This window comes from Pseudorca crassidens, chromosome 18, assembly GCF_039906515.1.
Source record: "Pseudorca crassidens isolate mPseCra1 chromosome 18, mPseCra1.hap1, whole genome shotgun sequence".
Taxonomy (NCBI): Eukaryota; Metazoa; Chordata; class Mammalia; order Artiodactyla; family Delphinidae; genus Pseudorca; species Pseudorca crassidens.
Window position 1 is genome coordinate 71,817,305 of NC_090313.1, and position 23,194 is coordinate 71,840,498.

The window sequence follows — 23,194 nt, forward strand, 5'->3', positions numbered from 1 at the left end:
TCTTTCTGCCTCACTTCTTCATTCCTGAGACCTGATTTCTACTCTTGCTACAGTACCGACACTTTTCTATAAAAGATCAGAAAGGACAAACCCACGACCAGCCAATGGCCTTCCTGCAATCATGTCCCTTGAAGTCTCCTGAGCACATGACAACATTTATCAGATTCTGCCGGAAATGCTTTCCTCCATTCTGCGATGCTGCCATCTCCCATGTGGTTATTTAAACACCACCAAAGCACTGTAAAACAACGCACCTGTGAAAAGAAGGGGCTGGATGCTAATCCTGATTGTTCTGGCACAAGCCCCTTTGGGGAGTAATCATACTTTCCTACGCAGAGAAGAAGTAACTTCCACTTACTCTATGAGACTGTTTTAAGAAACAAAGTTGGAGCAATACTTCAAATAGAAGCACATCGTGCAGTGTACAATTGTTTGTATCATTTAATTTACTGCATGTTCATGACACCATTAGATATAAGCAAAGGTCTAAAAGCCAAGGGGCAGAGAAAACAGGCAAGAAGCATATGTAGCTGGAAGGTATGTGAAATAAAGATTCAGTTGTTACTTTACTCAAGCAAGACTTTTCATCTGTGTGTAAATGTATCTAGTGACTGTCATTAGTACATACTGTACCAGGTAAGGCTTACGTACTCCCTCAGGTGAGGGTTATTTTGGAGAGGTGTTTTTCACTTTTTAAAATGGGTTAACTTGATATGTGAGCTGCACTTGGTCACCATCTACTCAGGTCCACACACATCACAGGTTAGCGGTTGTTTCATTGGAAAATCCAAAATACAATGCCTTGGCCTTTATGTTTTAAAAGAATATCCGTAAACTTTGATAACAGAGGAAAGTCACTTGAAGTTAAAACAGGGAGCTCCACGCCCTTCACTCACAGGGTGCTCTGCACAGATCACAGATAGGGAGCTCATCACTGGTACCATGACTGTGTCCTGGTATAATGCTTTTTCATTTAAATGTTGCCAATCATGACCAGCCACTATAACTTGGCTGTGAAAGTAAGTCTCTTAAACTATTTAACATTAATCCAGCAATCTGAAAGTGTATTCTACATGGCAATGAGTAATAGCCACTGCACAAAAGGCTTTCTCAAAGCTGGCTTCCCATGCGCTCCTAACTTCTAACCTCTCATTCTTCCGTGAGGGTCCCTGCACAGGCTGCCGTCTTGGGCCACCCCTGCGCCGGGAAGATGCATCTTCTTAGGCTTCTCTCACTTTTTTGGGCACTCCTTTTCTGGGCTTTCTTTTGTGGATCCCACTTTCTGGTCCTAAATGAACTATGTTTCCCTATGATATGCCTCACCCACTTTCTCTACCCTCATCTTTCAGTGTTTGCTGGGTGATCATATAAATGAATGAGCCCTGGTTATTTCTCCTGAGGTATTTTACCCGCACTGAAAATTCAGTACGTGTAAAACTAATTTATCCCCTCTCCCCAAGCACAGTGGTCCTCTGAAAAACTCCTTATCCACAGAAAACAGTCCAGACTCCTCAGTATGGCTCCCACGGTCACGGGAGCAATGGGCTCCAGTCGGCCTTCCCAGCTTCCTCCCGGCCACTCCCCAGAACTCTGCTCTTCTCTCCTTCAATTCCTTTGTCCACTCGGCTCTACCTGTCTGGCACAACCCAGCCCATCTTGTCCATCTGGATAGCAGATATCTTTAGTATGTCACTGCTTCCTATGACACTCCCCCCCGCCCCACCTTTCTAGCATCCTTAACTACTCCCTTACCTGAGTTCCCACAGCACTTGAACTGTACCTTCTTATTATATTTACATCACAGTACTATTTGTTTAGGTATCTGTCTTCCTCCTGGGACTGAGAATTTCTGGAGAGCAGAAACTCTTGCTTACCGCTTTGTAACCCCAGCACCTTGCACAGACCTTGGCATGATTCAGGTGCTCAACGTTTGTTAAACTGAATGGAAATGGCTCCAAATCATGGCTGAAAACTGCAGTTACCTTTTGTTTCTCCTTCTCTCAACCAATATTGATTCTTCTTACATAATGTTGCTTATAGTCATTCTTTCTTTCTAGTTCCACCTTCTCCATTTTAGCCTCAAATCTTTATTGATGCCCCAACTCCCAAAATGCCTCCAAACTTTAAGGATCTCTCCAGTCGGGGTTTAACATCAAGGCTGCACTTTGATCTCTTTGATACTGGCAGGTAGAGGATACGGCCCCACCCACTGGCATCAAGGTCTTCCACAGTCTGACCCTTCCTACCTGGGACCACATTCTTACATCTCTTTGTCCCACACAGGGCTTTGTTGTATATGTACACACACATACATACACGCACGCTCTCACTCACCTAATAAAGGTTTGCTAAAATAACTTTATTACCCGGACAATTTTTCATTTATTTTGCTTTCTAAGTGCTGAGGGTTAATTTAGGCATTTAAAATAAATTAGTGGCAGTGTACATTTTCAAAATGCTGTTGGAAATCTCATCACCTTTATTAATTCTCATTACCATACGACTTTCTCACCAGCAGGAACTGAGAGCCCTCCCTGGCTCCCTAGTATAGGGCAAAGCTTGCTCTCGGGTTCACAGCACGCCTGCTTCTTCCACTGTGAGCTTCCTTACTAGACTGAGGTTATAATTTATCTGATTTACATCTTTCTTCTTTGTCTCTCACACTAGACTGGGGGCCTCTCCAGAGCTGCCACTATGTTCCCTTCATGTCTATTTCCACAACCTGGCATAATGTTTGGCACATGGCTGCCACAAGGTAGGTACCGTGTAAGAATGGGTCAAGTTCACATTCATAACATTTGTAAAAGTGAAATTCTGGGAATTAGGGTACAAATTCCTAGCTCTCCAATATACAAAGTAGTCACTGGTACAGTTCTTCTCCCACTAACAGTGAGCTTCAAAAAATTAATCCTGTTTAGACATCTTGTCATTTATGAAACAAGAGGGGTTTTTTTTTAACCAAGTCTATTCTATACATGTTTAGATTGTAATTAGGTTAAATAAGAGATATTAAACCAACAGTTAATTAAACAGAAAAGCAACAGAAAACTTAAGGAAACACAAAGCTTTAACCTCTAAATATACGTTTTAAAATTCAAACTGGAAAGCTGACAAATTCTCAGAGATTTCCACAGTGAAAAAGAAGAGGCAGAGAATTGTACATAATACTCTTTACTGGGAATTTTGACAAAAAAATAGGCTACATAATATCTAGTAGAGCCAGGTAATACCCAATATCCACTCTTCTCTTCTTCCTTAGTTATAAAATACCTCATTTTTAGATGGATACATGGTTGCCCAAAATAAAATTTCCTCATCTTTCTTATAGGTATATGTGGCTGTGTGCATTGTTCTGTTTTTTTTTTTTTCTGTGATTCTTTTTCCATTTCACCTTCCTGCTGCCTGGAGCACAGATGTAACAGCTGAGCTCCAGAAGCCAAAGTGGACCATGAGATGACCTTGGGAATGTAAGCCATACACAGGAAAACAAAAATATAAAGATACGGGACTGATTTTCTTTGTACTTCTTCAATGTGAGAGAGAAATAAACTTTTATCTTGTTAAAGCCACTGTTATTTTATGTGCCATTTGCCGCCAAACCTAATCTTAACTGATATGGGATCTTAGGTCCATTACCTGTTGAAAACTCCCCTCTAAATTCTCACCAACTTAGTTTTTAAAAATATAAGCATGTTACAGAGTAAAAAGCACAGGCTTTATAGTTAGAACATATGGATTCCAGTCTCGGTCCCTTCAGGCTTTAGTCATATAATATAGGGCAACCTCTCCAGGACTCATTTCCATTAGCTGTAACATAGAGATGATGATGAGACCTTCTTCTTGGGCTTGTTGGAAGGGTTGAGTAATGTCAGGTGACACGATACGTGAGAAGGGGTTTGGTAAGGCACTTCCCCGGTGTTCCAGTGGTTAAGACTCTGCGCTTCCACTGCAGGGGGACACAGGTTCGATCCCTGCTCAGGGAACTAAGATCCCGCATGCCACGCAGTGTGACCAAAATAATAAAAATGATAATATAAAAGAATTAAGAAGAGGCTTGATTAATTATAAAGTATTACATGATTCTTGTTATTTTGTTTTTGCTTCTATTTCTAACAGGAGAAAAATGAATCCTGGGCTTGGCAAGTGGAAGATTAAACAGGGCCACCCAGGATCAGGCACTGGAAGTGAAGCCCAGCTCTCTTTAGCCTATCACTCACGCCAGGGACATTTAAAAGGGAGAAATTGATAAAAATATTCTCTAAACAGGGACCAGTTGTCCGTTGTCCAAAGGATGCACTTAGCATAGTGCCTCCCCTATGGTAAGTACTAAATAAATGTCACTTCTGTGGGTACCACTGCTCCCGGGAGTAGAGCAATGGCGTCTATAGCTCCAAGGAGGTGTCACCAGCGTGTTCTTCTCCCGTAGACGGACCTGTGTGACCCCAGAATAACATCCTCCTGCTCGGAATCAGAATAAGGGCAATTACAGAATTTGGACCTTTGCTATCAAAACCCTAAGAGAGCTTGATACCTTCACGGCCTTGCCAACAGAACCACAATTCTTATAATTTGCTGTTCAAACAGTGGACGGGCACTTTCAAGGTGACTTGGCTAACTTTCTTTTTCACTGAATCCACAGAGGGACCAACTTCAGTCACATTTCCTTCTGGCCTGGGGATCTTGCTATCTCTTTAAAATGAGACCAACTTCGTAGGTTGTCTTCTCTCATGGTTCACGCATAAATTTATGATTTTACAATCAGAGGATAATTTCATGTGCCTTATTTTAAAGTCCTCAGTGACCAACTCACTACTGGTTCACCCCTAAAGTGTCTTTAACACACAGAGATGTGTTACAAGCAGTGGTTCTCAAGCATCAATGTGGGTGGGGGTCACCTGGAGATCTCGTTAAGCTGCAGAATCTGACTCAGTATATCAAGGCAGGGCAGTGATTCTGCATTTCAACATTTCGAGCAGCAAGGTTAAAAGTATTATAGCTAATTAAGTGGCAAAGTTGGGATTTAAACCCCAAAGTCGATCTCTTTCCCACAATGCTGAAATGCAGAAATAGAGTGCTGAATAATAAATGAGACATGGTGTCGAAGCCAAATTATTTGGGATAACTATTATACGTAATGTTAAAATGCCAAAGTACCATTCTCCCAGAGGAAAAAGAAAGACGCACACTAAGCAGGAGAAAAAGAAAACACAAATTTTTTGAGTAAAGGACAGTGATAATCTAAGAGGAAAGAGACAAAATAAAATAGAGTGAAAACTTATGGAAGACAGATAATATTTACGTTCTTAAGGAGAACGGAAAGAGCCACACTTGCCACATTTCGAAAATAACGACCCCAAACATTCACCCCAGGTCCCTGACCTCCCAAGCGGGACCAGGTAACAGCAACTAAGGATAATATGAGGAGAGAAGTCAGCTCCATGGCACAGAGAGACGAAGCCCATACTCCATTCCACCAGCGTTCCAGAGAACAGCCGGCTCTGCCAGCAACAGAGCGCAAAGCCAGGGCCGCACCAGCCTTCCAAGACCTGCCGTGACAGCAAACTTGTGAGGTCTTCCTCAGCCAACAGTTTATAAAATAGAGAATGGAGGATTCTGTCTCTATAGTCAGGCCTTAACATTTCTGGATGGAACAAGTCTGAACTTTAACAGCCAAAGCATTTCCTCTTGATTCCACATTAAAGGCAATTTCAAAGCACTGCAGAGAGCGTACTCTCTGTGTGTTCTCCATAAGACAATACAAAAATCCCACTGTGTTAGATCAGGCCATGGTGCATCCCGTGGGGCTTTGCCTCTGCTACTGGCACCAAATGAGGTTTATAAAGAAGAACATGCTGTCTTCTTTGTCATTAAATGCAGACGTTTAGGAAACACCACAAACACATTTCCGACCTCCTCTGATGTCCCGTTATCCATCATTCTAAACACACCTAAAGCCCTCCTGAAGTGACTCAACCAGGATTGATAGGATTCTAGTTTCCTATGTTTATTACCTGCTGTTTAGAGTTGGAAGTCCTTTTACTAGTCCTGATCTATTTTCAAAGGACCTCCTTTGTATTTATTCTGTCTTAAACTGTTTTCTTCATGTATCACTTTATTAGAATCTAAGTTGCTATGCTGTTTTATAGTTATTGCTTAGGTGGTCTCTCTCTCTCACAGGATTGCTAAAATTGGTCCTAGATTTTATATCACCAGAGCCTATTGCTGTGTCAAGCATATAGCTGGCATTCAACAAAACGCCGGTTAAAATATAAGAAAGCTCTAGGGCAGAGATCTGATCGTCATATGATACCATTTATTCAGAAGACTCTCAATAAGGTTTTGAATGGAAATTCCTTTATCTTTTCTGGTAACCAAAGACTGGTGACCTCCTCATCTTAAATTTCAACACTTCAGTTCTTTCCAATTCAAACCAACAGACATTTACTAAACATCTACTACAAGCTGTCACTGTCAAAGCTGCAGGACACAGTTCCTAAGATCACACTCCTGAATCCTCTTTGACGAAGTTCATCAATACACCATAGTAAGCATTCAGCCCTTGCCTCTGTACATCTTCAAACAAATAAAAAGCAGTATATAACATATATTACATACTTGATCAAACTGGGGGTCTTCTCCACGTTGTAGAGATTTTGTCAATGGCTTTTCCTAGAAAGAAACACAGGCAAGAAAAATTACTAGAGGCTTTTAAATATTACAAAAGAAATGTCATTATTATTAAAATTGTTCTCATCTATTTCTCCCTTTATGGGATGAAGAGACACCAGTTTTCAAATATGTGAGAAACTCTTCCTTACTGTTCAAACCTTAAAGTATAGTGTTTGATCATCACCACCAGGATTTTTACTATTCATCTTTACACATTTGACCAAGACATTCAAATCTGATGCTATAAGTGATCCTGTGTTTTCAAAGGAAACCACATAATAAAACCTAGGGAATTTGTTTGAAATTTCATTACCTATCTTGGGACTTGACAGATAATAAAAAGTTGAAAGTGATACACTATTCCAAGTCCTAAGATTTAGAAACAAAATAAGGTATAATTATTAGTCTGAAGGATGGACAACCTACAATTACACACTTACTAGGTGTAATTGGTGATTTCTAAGCATGATATTTTGGCCTGCAAAACATCCAAATCTCTGCAAAAACCGTCTGGGAAGTGACAAAGGTCTACAGAAATAAATTTTCCTAACGATTATTTCTTCGTTTACATTAGGAAGCCTTAACTGACTCTTCAGGACAGCATTTTGTAACTATTTAGCCTTACCTGTACCTTTCTCTTTTTTTGGAAGTTAATATTGACCCAAATTTGACTTAGGATTAGAAACCACGCAAAAAGTTACACATCAAAAAATAGTGTTTTCAACCCGCGCAGAAGGGGAGAGGAAGCACGTCCAGAGGAGGGCCTCTGGAGAGTGGAGTTCTGGAGTTTGGAGCCGTGTGGCTGACAGGGTCTTGGTGATCTGGCTGGATATCAGGCCGAGTTCAGGACATTGGTCCACCAGAGACCTCCTGGCACCATGTAACATCAAACGGTGAAAGCTCTCCCAGAGATCTCCATCTCAACACTAAGACCCAGCTCCACTCAACGACCAGCAAGCTACAGTGCCAGACACCCCATGCCAAATAATTAGCAAGACAGGAACACAACCCCACCCATTAGCAGAGAGGCTGCCTAAAACCATAGTAAGTTCACAGACACCCCAAAACATACCAGCAGACGCCATCCTGACCACCACAAAGACAAGTTTCAGCCTCATCCACCAGAACGCAGACACCAGTCCCCTCCACCAGGAAGCCTACACAACCCACTGAACCAACCTTAGCCACTGGGGACAGACACCAAAAACAGTGGGAACTAGGAGCCTGCAGCCTGCAAAACGGAGACCCCAAATGCAGTAAGTTAAGCAAAATGAGAAGACAGAGAAACACACAGCAGATGAAGGAGCAAGGGAAAAACCTACCAGACCAAACAAGTGAAGAGGAAATAGGCAGTCTACATGAAAAAGAATTCAGAGTAATGATAGTAAAGATGATCCAAAATCTTGGAAATAGAATGGAGAAAATACAAGAAATGTGTAACAAGGACCTAGAAGAACTAAAGAGCAAACAAACAATGATGAACAACACAATAAATGAAATTAAAAATTCTCTAGAAGGAATCAATAGCAGAATAACTGAGGCAGAAGAACAGATAAGGGACCTGGAAGATAAAACAGTGGAAATAACTACTGCAGAGCAGAATAAAGAAAAAAGAATGAAAAGAATTGAGGACAGTCTCAGAGACTTCTGGGACAACATTAAACGCACCAACATTCGAATTATAGGGGTGCCAGAAGAAGAAGAGAAAAAGAAAGGGACGGAGAAAATATTTGAAGAGATTATAGTTGAAAACTTCCCTAATATGGGAAAGGACATAGTCTATCAAGTCCAGGAAGCACAGAGAGTCCTATACAGGAAAAAAACAAGGAGAAACATGCCAAGGCACATATTAATCAAACTGTCAAAAATTAGATTCAAAGAAAAAATATTAAAAGCAGCAAGGGAAAAACAAATAACATACAAGGGAATCCCCATAAGGTTAACAGCCAATGTTTCAGCAGACACTCTGCAAGCCAGAAGGGAGTGGCAGGACACATTTAAAGAGATGAAAGGGAAAAACCTACAACCAAGATTACTCTACCCAGCAAGGATCTCATTCAGATTCGACAGAAAATTAAAACCTTTACAAACAACCAAAAGCTAAGAGAATTCAGCACCACCAAACCAGCTTTACAACAAATGCTAAAGGAACTTCTCTAGGAAGGAAACACAAGAGAAGGAAAAGACCTACAATAACAAACCCCCAAATTAAGACAACAGTAATAGGAACATACATATTGATAATTACCTTAAATGTAAATGGATTAAATGTCCCAACCAAAAGACACAGACTGGCTGAATGGATACAAAAACTAGACCCATGTATATGCTGTCTACAAGAGACCCACTTCAGACTTAGGGATACATACAGACTGAAAGTGAGGGGATGGAAAAAGATATTCCATGCAAATGGAAATCAAAAGAAAGCTGGAGTAGCAATTCTCATATCAGACAAAATAGGCTTTAAAATAAAGACTATTACAAGAGACAAAGAAGGACACTACATAATGATCACGGGATCAATCCAAGAAGAAGATATAACAACTGTAAATACTTATGCACCCAACGTAAGAGCACCTCAATACATAAGGAAAATGCTAACAGCCAAAAAAGGAGAAATCGACAGTAACACAATCATAGTAGGGGGCTTAAACACCCTACTTTCACCAATGGACAGATCATCCAAAATTAAAATAAATAAGGAAACACAAGCTTTAAATGACATGTTAAACAAGATGGACTTAATTGATATTTATAGGACATTTATAGGACATTCCAGCCAAAAACAAAAGAATACACTTTCTTCTCAAGTGCTCATGGGAACATTCTCCAGGACAGATCATATCATGGGTCACAAATCAAGCCTTGGTAAATTTAAGAAAACTGAACTCATATCAAGTATCTTTTCTGACCACAGTGCTATGAGATTAGATATCAATTATAGGAAGAAATCTGCAAAAAATACAAACACATGGAGGCTAAACAATATGCTACTAAGTAACCAAGAGATCACTGAAGAAATCAAAGAGGAAATCAAAAAATACCTAGAAACAAATGACAATGAAACACAGCAACCCAAAACCTATGGGATACAGCCAAAGCAGTTCTAAGAAGGAAGTTTAAAGCAATACAATCCTACTGCAAGAAACAAGAAACAACTCAAATAAACAACCTAACCTTACACCTAAAGCAATTACAGAAAGAAGAACAAAAAAACCCCCAACGTTAGCAGAAGGAAAGAAATCATAAAGATCAGATCAGAAATATATGAAAAAGACATGAAGGAAAGGATAGCAAAGATCAATAAAATTAAAAGCTGGTTCTTTGAGAACATAAACAAAACTGATAAACCATTAGCCAGACTCATCAAGAAAAAAGGGGAGAAGACTCAAATCAATAGAATTAGAAATGAAAAAAGGAGACATAACAACTGACACTGCAGAAATACAAAGGATCATGAGAGATTACTACAAGCAATTATATGCCAATAAAATGGACAACCTGGAAGAAATGGACAAATTCTTAGAAAAGCACAACCTTCCAAGACTGAACCAGGGAGAAATAGAAAATATAAACAGACCAATCACAAGCACTGAAATTGAAACTGTGATTAAAAACCTTCCAACAAACAAAAGCCCAGGACCAGACAGCTTCATAGGCGAATTCTATCAAACACTGACAGAAGAGCTAACACCTATCCTTCTCAAACTCTTCCAAAATACAGCAGAGGGAGGAACACTCCCAAACTCATTCTGTGAGGGCACCACTGCCCCCACACCAAAACCAGACAAAGATGTCACAAAGAAAGAAAACTACAGGCCAATATCACTGATGAACACAGATGCAAAAATCCTCAACAAAATACTAGCAAACAGAATCTAACAGCACACTAAAAGGATCATACACCATGACCAAGTGGGGTTTATCCCAAGAATGCAAGGATTCTTCAGTATAGGCAAATCAGTCAATGTGATAAACCATATTAACAAGTTGAAGGAGAAAAATTATATGATCATCTCAATAGATGCAGAAAAAGCTTCTGACAAAATTCAACTCATTTATGATAAAAACCCTACAGAAAATGGGCACAGAGGGAACTTACCTCAACATAATAAAGGCCATATATGACAAACCCACAGCCAACATCATTCTCAATGGTGAAAACTGAAACCATTTCCACTAAGATCAGGAACAAGACAAGGTTGCCCACTCTCACCACTATTATTCCACATAGTTTTGGAGGTTTTAGCCACAGCAATCAGAGAAGAAAAAGAAATAAAAGGAATTCAAATCAGAAAAGAAGAGGTAAAACTGTCACTGTTTGTAGATGAGATGATACTATACATAGAGAATCCTAAAGATGCTACCAGAAAACTACTAGAGCTAATCAGTGAATTTGGAAAGTAGCAGGATACAAAATTAATGCTCAGAAATCTCTTGCATTCCAATACACTAATGATGAAAAATCTAAAAGAGAAATTAAGGAAACACTCCCATTTACCACTGCAACAAAAAGAATAAAATACCTAGGAATAAACCTACCTAAGAAGACAAAAGACCTGTATGCAGAAAACTATGACACTCATGAAAGAAACTAAAAATGGTACAAACAGATGGAGAGATATACCATGTTCTTGGATTGGAAGAATAAACATTGTGAAAATGACTATGCTACCTAAAGCAATCTACAGATTCAGTGCAATCCCTATCAAACTACCAATGGCATTTTTCACAGAACTACAACACAAAAGTTCACAATTTGTATGGGAACACAAAAGACCCTGATAAGCTAAAGCAATCTTGAGAAAGAAAAACGGAGCTGGAGGATTCAGGCTCCCGGACTTCAGACTATACTACAAAGCTACAGTAATCAAGACAGTATGGTACTGGCACAAAAACAAAAATATAGATCAATGGATCAGGATAGAAAGCACAGAGATAGACTCATGCACATATGGTCAACTTATCTTTGATAAAGGAGGCAAGCATATACAATGGAGAAAAGACAGCCTCTTCAATAAGTGGTGCTGGGAAAACTGGACAGCTACATGTAAAAGAATGAAATTAGAACACTCCCTAACACCATACACAAAAATAAACTCAAAATCGATTAAAGACCTAAATGTAAGGCCAGACACTATAAAACTCTTAGAGGAAAACATAGGCAGAACACTATGACATAAATCACAGCAAGATCCTTTTTGACCCACCTCCTAGAGAAATGGAAATAAAAACAAAAATAAACAAATGGGACCTAACGAAACTTAAAAGCTTTTGCACAGCAAAGGAAACCATAAACAAGACAAAAAGACAACCCTCAGAATGGGAGAAAATATTTGCAAATGAAGCAACTGACAAAGGATTAATCTCCAAAATATACAGGCAGCTCATGCAGCTCAATATCAAAAAAACAAACAACTCAATCCCAAAATGGGCAGAAGACCTAAACAGACATTTCTCCAGAGAAGATATAGAGATTGCCAACAAACACATGAAAGGATGCTCAACATCACTAATCATTAGAGAAATGCAAATCAAAACTACAAATGAGGTATCACCTCACAGCAGTCAGAATGGCCATCATCAAAAAATCTACAAACAATAAATGCTGGAGAGAGTGTGGCGAAAAGGGATCCCTCTTGCACTGTTGGTGGGAATGTAAATTAATACAGCCACTATGGAGAACAGTATGGAGGTTCCTTAAAAAACTAAAAAATAGAACTAACATGCAACCCAGCAATCCCACTACTGGGCATATACCCTGAGAAAACCATAATTCAAAAAGAGACACGTACCACAATGTTCACTGCAGCACTATTTACAATAGCCAGGTCATGGAAGCAACCTAAGTGTCCACTGACAGATGAATGGGTAAAGAAGATGTGGCACATATGTACAACGGAATATTACTCAGCCAGAAAAAGAAACGAAATTGAGTTATTTGTAGTGAGGTGGATGGACCTAGAGATTGTCATACAGAGTGAAGTAAGTCAGAAAGAGAAAAACAAATAGCATATGCTAACACATATATATGGAATCTAAAAGAAAAAAGAAGTTTCTGAAGAACCTAGGGGCAGGACAGGAATAAAGATGCAGACGTAGAGAATGGACTTGAGGACACGAGGAGGGGAAAGGTTAAGCTGGGACGAAGTGAGAGAGTGGCATGGACATATATACACTATCAAACGTAAAACAGATAGTTAGTGGGAAGCAGCCACATAGCACAGGGAGATCACTTGGTGCTTTGTGACCACCTAGAGGGGTGGGATAGGGAGGGTGAGAGGGAGACGCAACAGGGAGGGGATATGGGGATGTATGTATACGTATAGCTGATTCACTTTGTTATAAAGCAGAAACTAACACACCACTGTAAAGCAATTATACTCCAATAAAGATGTTAAAAAAAAATAGTGTTTTACTTTAGCTAATGATCATGTCCCAGAAAGATTCCATTTACATTTTGCTGATCGCAAAGACCCTTTCCCTGCCTCAGTTCTCCATTCCTCTCCACTGAAAAGGTGACATATACCCTAAGGTGGATGCGATCCCCACCCCACGCCGCAGAGTCTCTGTTCTTGAAGAGATCGGCTCAGTCTGGGTATCTAAAGCTTTACCAGGAACCATATGAATTAACTGCTCTGTCTCATTTGCAAAATACACAGCTTCAAAATGCATATTCACCTAACATAAAAAGAATGCTGCCTTCTCAAGGGCTAATAAACATTGCCCCTTCGAAGTATATTATACTTTTCCTTTTATAGCACTTACCAAGGGTGATGAGCTGACTGACACCCCCAGTAGGCTACAAGCTGCAGAAATGCAGTGCCCTCTATTTTTCCCGAGCACCTAGAGTTACAGGGCAGGGCTCTGCTTGGTAACGGTTAAACATTTGCCAAATTAATCAAAGCTGTAGGCTAATGACGTCCAGTTTCTTCAACTATGAGATCCTCTTATTGGCATGTGTGTGTTTTGCTATAAGTTAAAGGAATTTTTTAGTATACTTTTTCATTGTGGCAAAATACATATGATGCAAGATTTACCGTTTTTACGATTTTTATGTGTACAATTCTGCGACACTAAGTGCATTTACAATGTTGTCTAACCTTCGCCACTCTGTTATAAGGACCCATTTTAATGTCAAAAATTTTCAAGGAATTCTTAACCATCAAGCATAGACTGATACACCAAACATACACGATAGTAATTCTATCTTGTTGTTTAAAACCATACATAATGACAGAGCTAAAACTATGATTTCAATGATACTTTTAAATGGTTTTGTACTATAACAGCAACAATACTTATTTTATATACATTAGGAAAGTGGGCCTACATCTACATGGGAAACTATAATGTATTCAGTCAAATGCTAATGGCTGGGACTTCCCTGGAGGCCCAGTGGTTAAGACTCTGTGCTCCCAATGCAGGGGGCATGGGTTTGATCCCTGATCAGGGAACTAAGATCCCACATGCTGCATGGTGTGGCCTTAAAAAAAAAAAAAACCTAAATGGCTGAGACACATGTGGATCTGTAGACCCCTGCAATTACTCAGCAGTCCTTACCTTGGGAATCTGCCATCGTTTCATCCTAAAAGATGAGATCCTATCACAGTGGGGGATGGAAGGTGACTCTGTCCACCCACATCCTGGAACGTCCTATGCCTAAAAGTCATTTTTCCCCACTACTATGGGTGGGAATGGTGATAAACATGATATTTTATGCTCACATAGTTGCATACATATGAAGGAAATAGCCTATGGCAAGTCTCACTGTGTCTAGCAAGCAAAGTTAATATGGTAAGTTGTTGCTATACTCAAAAGTCAAGTCCATTAGCCAAGTACTTGAATTCCATGTCCCAGTAAAACAACATACTTTTACACTAAGTTCTCCTGAACGGTTCTTACACAAATATGCTGTCTTAATCATATTCTTTGAAGACTTAGTTTAAATGTCACTTCCAAGATTAAGCCATTCCCCACTATTCCCAGGCAGAGTCATCTGTTCCTTGTCACACGGCACTTTGCATCTCTTCCTGTCAGCATTTCCACTGTGTTGTAGCTTGTCTGCCTCCCTACACTCCTAGTACAGAGTTGAAACTTATTATTAGGGTTTATTAAATGAATATATCCCTGTGCATTTGGAAAGGTAGCTTTGGGCACAGAGAATCAAGTTCACATTTTAATATTCCCAAGATTAGCTGCACATCAGCATAGATTTTATCAGTGTCAAGAGGTTAAAAACTAGACCTGGGGAAGACAGTATCGTGCTGGCTAAAAAGTAAAGAGAAAAGGGAGAAGGAAGGAAGAAAGGGAGGGAAGGAGGGGAGAATGGAAAAGAGGAGAGAAGCAAACTTGCTGAAGCTCAGGAGAGAGCCATCTGAAAGCAAGGCAGAGCAATCAGGCTCACGCCCCCTTGAGAAAAGACATCTGCAGAGGCCTGGTTCTGCTTGAGGTTCTCCTGCAGGAGATCAGCGCACGGAATCTAAGGTCTGCAAGAATCCAAGGTCTGCACATTCAAGACATCATGGGTCTATGGGTCTCAAAGAGCATTAAATAAGTAGTAAAATGAAATTAACACAGAGTAAACAATGGATACTTAAAGAACAAGTAGAAACAGACTATGACAGAGGAGGCTCAAAATAATGGTCTCACTTGTCCAATAGGAACAGTGTGCGTTGTATAGTTTTAAAATTTGTCTTTGTTCTGTATTTTAGTACAGATTTACTTATTTACTAGAGGTTCACTAATTGAATGATACGTTTGTTTTTCAAAAATCATTCTAATAAAACAAAACTTTGGGGTCATGGATCCCCCCGAATTCTTAGTGGTCCAAAGCTAGAAGACCTCAGCCTGTGACTCGACCTTGCCCAGAAGCCCCGGCTCACTGGGTGACAGTGAACAGAAGAGATGGGCAAACCAAAAACATCGTGAGACTTGGCATTGAACATCAGGGGTTGCTAACAGCCCAAAGAGAACAAAATAGACATTAAGCCCCTCCTGATGGAAGCAAACACTATGAAATAGTTTTGATAAAAACAAACAGAAAAAAAAAAAAAACCCTGTAACTAGCCAAGCCTTTAGATATAATTTCCAATTTTCAGGAAATACAAGAGTTAGGAAAGAGTAAGAGGAATATGTTACACTACGCCACAGGGATGCAATCAGCAAGACTCAGCGACTGAAGGAAACTGAAGTAAAAGATATTTTTTCAATAAAAAGTTGCAAAGAGTAAAGAAAAAAGAAATGGAGGTGGAGCCTATTGATTTTTGTTTTAAAGGCTATTGCACTATGTGGATCTGATCTGGGGCTGGATTCAAATAATCTGTTAAGAGAAAGTATGACCTTCATGAAACCATTGGTGATTTGAACACATTAGATATTTGATGACGTTACGGGATTATTTTAATTTTTTAGGTGTGATAATGGTCTTCGTTTCAAAAAGAATGTTTATCTTTTGGAGATACATGCTGAAATACTTAGAGATTAAATGATATGGTTTCTAGCATTTGCTTCAAATACTACTGGGGAGAGGAGCTGGGAGTGTAACAAATTGGCCATGAGTCGATAACTGCTTTTGATGGTCACTGTGTTCATTACACAGTCTTCCCACTTTACTACATGTTTGAAATTCTCCATAAACAAAAAAACAAACAAAAACTAAAAACAGGGGAAATGATGTATCACTTGTGTCACCATGAAAAAAAATTTTTATAATGTCTCAATTTCCAAGATGGCATAAGTCACTTAAAACTGATTTCTATAGTACTTACACAACTCTTTATCTTTTCCTGCTGGAGCTGCAGGAGGAACCCAACCCCACCCCATTTCTTCATATTTCCTGGCAGGATCTGGGTGGCGAGCATCTCGCCTGCTGTGTGAGGAGCAAGCTGCCCTTCTCAGTCTGCACTGTGCGCTTTTCTTCGAGTTTGCTTCCCCTGAATCAAAGAGCACTGCTGTCCCAACCCATCCAACAGGAATTTTCTCCTGTCACGAAGAAACCTGTAGGGGTTTCAAGCATTTCCATAGGAAAAGAGCAAGGTCCCTGTTTGTGCTTCTCAAACCTTGGGACGTTCCAACCTCTCCCTCCCTTAAGAAAATACAAACTCTAAAAGCTCTTTGTGCCCATACCTACCTAAAAAGGCCTTTGACTCCTACCTCAATTTTCGAACAATTTCAGTGCATACTAGCTACATTTTCACTTTATAATTGTTTCGCACTGGGTTTCTCTGTAATCTGTAAGAGAAAAGATGGCCACAGCACAGCAGGACATGGCAGTGAGACAAGTCTAGAGAGACTCTTCTGTATCAAAAGGTGTTTTATTTGGGGAATACAAGGGGCTTATTTAATAAATCACTTTCTACCTCTGAAGTTTGAGTGGCCTAAAAAATTCCACAATGTGCCCCACACAGGTAGGACTTCACTAATCTCAAACGACCCCAGTATTACTGTCCTCAGAGATATTTCAATAAACATGTCACCCAGCAATGTCACTAGAGTTAACATGAGCTTATTCAATTTGTTAACTATGTCACCAGCCTTGCTTATGAGATACTATTTTAACATCTTTTAATTATTATATAACAGTTCAGTGCATGGACTTTGGAACCTGAGAGAGTTGACTTTGCCTCCTAGGTCCCTTATTGGATCTTACTTAACCTCTCTAAGCTTCAGTTAACTTTTAGGTAACATAAGGATACACAATGCCAACCTATCTCATAGAACCGAAAGATGAATGACACAGAGTACTCAATAATTGAGAGTCACTACTACTATTAAAATTCCTTTTAATACCATTATTATTGGGACTAGAAAGATTAAGATGTGTAACCTCTTTCATAATGTTCAGGAGCTGAAACTAAGTTCCACTTCTTTTCCTGGGGCAACGCATACTCCCACTAACGTTAATTAAAGCTTTAATTTTACCTTCCTGGAAGCTTCCAAGTGTAACTAGAAAGCTGTATCACAGAAAGTAGGAAAGAAACATAAAGGGTAATTGTCCCTCTCTCTTAAAAGAAAATCTAACATGACTACAGTGACTTTAATTCTTCATATGTAATTTACAGGAAACCTTTTAATTTAATGGTGGGATGCTATAAAAGCAACCAAGTTTAAAAAAGAAAAAAACACCAAACTTCTCAAGTCTTGAAACTAGTGTTTTTGATTATAAGAACTTGTTTATGCATCACTGACTTAGGATTTTGATACCATCAGCAGTGAAATTTTATAATACACATGTCTGTTCTGAGTAGTCAACAAAATATTTTCAGATCTGAACTTCTGCAGCTGACTGGGATCCCTCTTCACCAGAACACAGGGAGGATGTGTAGTGTGCTGCACCCTTCAGAGCAGCCGTGGGCTTAACTGTTGAGATGCCACTAAGGCATTTCATCCAGAACAATCGGCACACGGCGGCAGGCACCTTCCTCAGGCTGAACCAAAGAGAAATGAGGTTCAAAATATCTTCATGTCTGACACATATTTTTTTCCTTCAGATCTTATTTGTGCTAACTGTGATTCAACCTTGGAAACAGATCTAAGGAAGAAGCCTGAGAAGTCACAGTTCTGAATACTGGCCATTTCTCCCCAAAAGTCTCTCCCTACATGACGAGGGGCAATCAGGGACCTGGGGGTTGGAATCATCTTGAAGATACACTCCGGTCATTTTGTTTGCCTGCAGGGATCACTGAACTTCTGGCGGAAGACTCAGCCTCCTCGATGGTGCCTCAGTTTGTCCACAGGTAAAAATGAGCATCACTTCACACCGACCTGGCTAGGTTTCTAATAAGAATTCATGAGCACTAGTTAAAACCATTGGAGAGGGCTTCCCTGGTGGTGCAGTGGTTGAGAGTCCGCCTGCCGATGCAGGGGACACGGGTTCGTGCCCCGGTCCGGGAGGATCCCACATGCCGTGGAGCGGCTGGGCCCGTAAGCCATGGCCGCTGAGACTGCGCTCCGCAACGGGAGAGGCCACAACAGTGAGAGGCCCACGTACCACAACAAAAAAAAAAAAAAAGAAAAGAAAACCATTGGAGATCTATGGAAGAAGGGGGCTAATAGAAACGGATGACACTGTGTTTCCCTTTTATTCTCTTCAGTTACAAACGGATTTCTTTAAACAAGACAATAGATGCTGATTCTTACCCAGAATATTGGGGGAAAATCCCCAGATCAAGAGAATGATGGAGAGTATCTCAGGTCAGTTCAGGTATTAGCAAGTAAGATGCTGCCTGTTACCCTGTGATATGAAATGAGAAGGCACGTTCAAATCTGGAGGAATATTTTGGCGCTTTTTCTAAGAACTAAACACTCTTGAGAGAACCTGTCCTATTTGCAGCTGGCTTCGCACATTTCAGAGAAGCCAATTGTCTGCCAAATCTAACAGTCCCAAGGACAAATCTATTATTTGAACATTGGAGGGGAAACTTCAATTAAATCTGGCTACAAAGTTAACCTTCATTTTAACTGAACAAAAGAGCATCTCCCACAGGCATTTTTGTAAAAACTACAGCAGCTACGGAGAAATGCAAGATGCCACCTTCACTCATCTGTTTCTGTCTTTGTTGGTATTTTGGATTTTTTTGTCCCAGTATATACACCAGTTGTGCACATTATGTCCACTGAGTGGACATTTACACGTGGATGGATCTTTCCCTGCCTCCTCTGGGACTCTGCATGGTCTCCCAGCTCCCCACTCCCCAGATGCCAGCCTCCCCTATGCTCCTGGCTCTTTTTCTCAGCCATCAACATGCTTAGAGCTTTTCATCTTAGCATCTGCCTTCACCACACTTCCACCTCTGCCTACCGTTTTCTTTCCACCCCCTTCTCATCCTTAGCTCGTCAATGAGCAGTCTACACTTCCTGTCTTCCCTTCCTCCCCTACTTCTCATCCTTAGTTCGCCAATGAGTGGTCTACACTTCCTGTCTTCCCTTCCTCCCCTACTCCTTTTTCAACCACCTGCAATCTGACTTTTCTGTCACCACTAAAAATAGTCCCCCGAGAAGCCCCAGTGAATTTCCAAACAATAAATCTGGTGGACGTCTTTCAGTACTTTTCTTTCTGGTCTTTCAGCTGCAATGAAACACTATTGATGATTCCCTTCTTTCCACTTGACTCATGCCATCCCCCACGTTTTCTCCTCCTACTTCTTTAGACATCCCTTTTCTGTGTCCTTCATAGGCTGGTCTTTCTCCTCAAATGTTTACATTCCCCAGGGATGTTCTTGGGGACTTGAAATCAATCATGTTCTGATTTATCTTCTGGCACCACTAACACACAGACACTCACGCTCTTCTCAGACCCAACCAAACCACCTCTCATCAAAAAATCATACTTGTCCCTTAAGGTTCATTCACTCCACCGCACTTTCCCTGGTCACTCCTACAAGAAGTGACAGAGACTTCACTCTCGGTTGCTCTTCTGGTATTCTCTAGTTCTTGAGTACCTAACCAAATTCATCCTGGTTACTCACATACACATCCTTTCCCGAGTAGATTAGAGCTTGGACTTTGGAGTCAATCAAATCAGGATTTGAATCAGGACATTAACGCTAACTCCACCACCTTTGGTAAGGTTTTATTAAATCTCCCAGGTTCAGCATCTCCGACTAAAAATGAAGGGGGCCACGAGTGGATGGGTGGTCTACACTGAGTACCAGCCCCACCACTTACTAACTGTGTGACTTTTGACAAGTTTTTTCCTTGTATGTGAAGTGGGGTATAAGAGTACATATCTCATGATGTTAATGTGAAAAATTAGGTGAGTTGATGTTATTCAAGTATTAAGAACGGTGCCTGGCATTCAGTAGGCACTAGAGAAACATGAACTATTATTATTACCTATCTGCTAGGGTTAATGTGAAAATTAGTATGTCTGAAACATGACAGGTAAGCCAAACAATGGCAGTTATTCTTATAAAAATCTGTCTTATTCCTCTTTGTATAATGCATAGCCTCAAGTACAGTCACACTTGGAAGTTACTATAGAAAGTACTATCTATCTACCTACCTACCTACCTATCTATAAGCTACTATCAAAAGTAACTTAAATATATGTATAACTGAGTCACTTTGCCAGACAGAAGAAATGAACACAATATTGTAAATCAGCTATACTTCCATAAAACTTAAAAACATACCCTGTAAAATATACATTGTTATAATTATTAGCATGATCTATGGAAATCAAGACTTGTGCTGGCTACTCAAAGACATAGAAAATAAACTTATGGTTACCAAAAGGGGAAGGGGGTGGGGAGGGATAATAGGAGTTTGGGATTAGCAGATACAAACTACTATATATATAAGAGATAGACAACAAGGACCTACTGTATAGCACAGGGAACTGTATTCAATACCTTATAATAACCTATAATGGAAAAGAATCTGAAGAAGAATAGGAAAAAAAAAGACTTGTACTGGTTAAAACTGTACTCAAAACACTGTTTTTTGACCCAAAGGCCATTCAAAGGTAACTGAAGAAACACATTGTGGTATATACATTAAATGGAATTCTACTCAGCAATAACGATGAATGTATTACTGATAAATAATAAACGGAAGCGCCTTAAATACATTATGGTGAATGAAACAAACTAGAGCTTCCATTTATACAAAATTCTAGAAAATGGGAATTAATCTATATATAGATCAACAGTTGCCTGAGGCCCTGGGTGGTGGTCTGGGCTGTCTGCACAGGGGCACAGGAAACTCCCGGGGATGACGGAAATGTTCTGTATCTGGACTGAGGTGATGCTGACACCAGCGTACGAATTTATCAAAATTCATCAAATCATAGATTTTAAACCCCTGTAGCTTATTGTATTGTACGCTTTAAGCATATTGATTAAAGTAAAAATTTTCACTGAATGTATGGGAAGAAGAATCCCTAATCTGTCTGAAAGGCATTTCATTTTCTTGGACACCAAAGGGAGGAGGGGAGGCAATCCTGATAGTAACGACCTACTTTTAGCAGTGGGAACCACTGTCTCGTTCCCACTGTCCATCCTGAGCATAAGCATGATAGTTTTTGCCTTTGAGAAGTTCACAATTTATTATGCTAACCACTGGGAATCCCAGAAAACCTTGGGAAGTGGGTACGCATGAAGCCACAGAGCTGACACTTATGGGGTAAGACAATGATCCCAATGTGCTGGCTGTAAATCTCTGGAATTAGAACATTCTGACTGACCAATCTGGTACATACGGGGCATTATTTAGATGGAAAGGAATGTAACACACACTCTACAAGCCTTTCCAGCCAAGTGCCTCTCAGGGCGTTACTGACAGGTCAGTAGCCAACACTAGAGAATGGAAACCACTTCACTCAGCACCACAGAGAAGCCTCTTCTCAGGTGGGATTTGGTGACACAGCGCCGTTATCTGAACCAACAGCTAGAACCCGAGTGAAGGGGGATGCTGCCCTTGCTGCCATTTCTGAATTGGAATTTGGCTTGACTCACGGGTAAGCATTTTCATTCCTGTAGAAGTTCCACAGCCCCTAAGTATCTTGAATTTTTGTTTTACACGTGAGATAAAAAAGGCCATTTCATAGGCAGCATCCTCTTCATGATAATCATCATATAGTATTCATTACATACCCAAAGTCATGCAGCCAATCAAAATTTCCCACATAAAACTGAAATGACCCAATTACTTTAACTAAGAAAAAAAAGGTTTGGTTTTCTGGTAAAAATAAAAGGAAAACTCCAGGGGGTAAAGAGTTGAAAAAAAAAAATAGATGAAAATCTACTCACCTACTCTCTCTTCTGAAGTGTTATTAAAAGGCAACATTCTGCAATTAATGGTACAGCTTTGTGAATACTCACTGAACTGCACAATTTTAAAGGATGAATTTCATGGTATGTGAACATACCTCAATTAAAGAAAAGCAATACCTACATTTTAGGTCAATCAAAGTATTTAAAGATTATAGTATCTAACCTCCACCAAACTTCCCTGATTACAACTTATGAATTGAGTAGAAACCCCTAAAGGCATCAGGAAATACCATCATATGGAATGCTGAATTTTAAGAATCGTGTAAGTCGGAAATACTAGATACATACGTAAGTGACCATCAAAATTACCTAATAAAATGTCTTCTTATTGTTAGCATGACCTGTGGAATTTTAGCCAGTTAAAATGACTACAGTGCTAAAGACTGCTGCTGCCTAAAACTGTATTAATGACTTTCAGAAAAGTCAAAATGCAAAATGCTGTGTGGAAATATAGTGATATTATATCATAGTGATTGTAGGAAAGGGCCTTCAATGCTTATTATGTCATATTAATGAACTTACTTTTTAATGTGGACCATTTTTTTTTAGTCTTTATTGAATTTGTTACAATATTGCTTCTGTTTTATTTTTCTTGGTTTTTTGGCCACGAGGCATGTGGGATCTTAGCTCCCTGACCAGGCATCGAACCTGCACCCTCTGCATTGGAAGGCGAAGTCTTAACCACTGGACCACGAGAGAAGTCCCTGAATTTACTTTTATTGGTATTTTCTGTCACTTAAAAAATGATG

The 23,194-nt window shown here is 39.9% G+C and overlaps 1 protein-coding gene across 6 annotated transcripts in view; it reads right to left on the reverse strand.

Annotated features, from left to right (window-relative positions):
* FRY (FRY microtubule binding protein) overlaps nt 1-23,194 on the reverse strand; it is a 327,504-nt gene that overhangs the window by 172,163 nt on the left and 132,147 nt on the right. For all 6 annotated transcript variants that reach the window (XM_067713507.1, XM_067713509.1, XM_067713511.1 and 3 more), the window contains exon 3: nt 6,616-6,669. In XM_067713507.1, the coding sequence (XP_067569608.1) occupies nt 6,616-6,669 (54 nt within the window). The remainder of the gene's footprint in view (nt 1-6,615; nt 6,670-23,194) is intronic.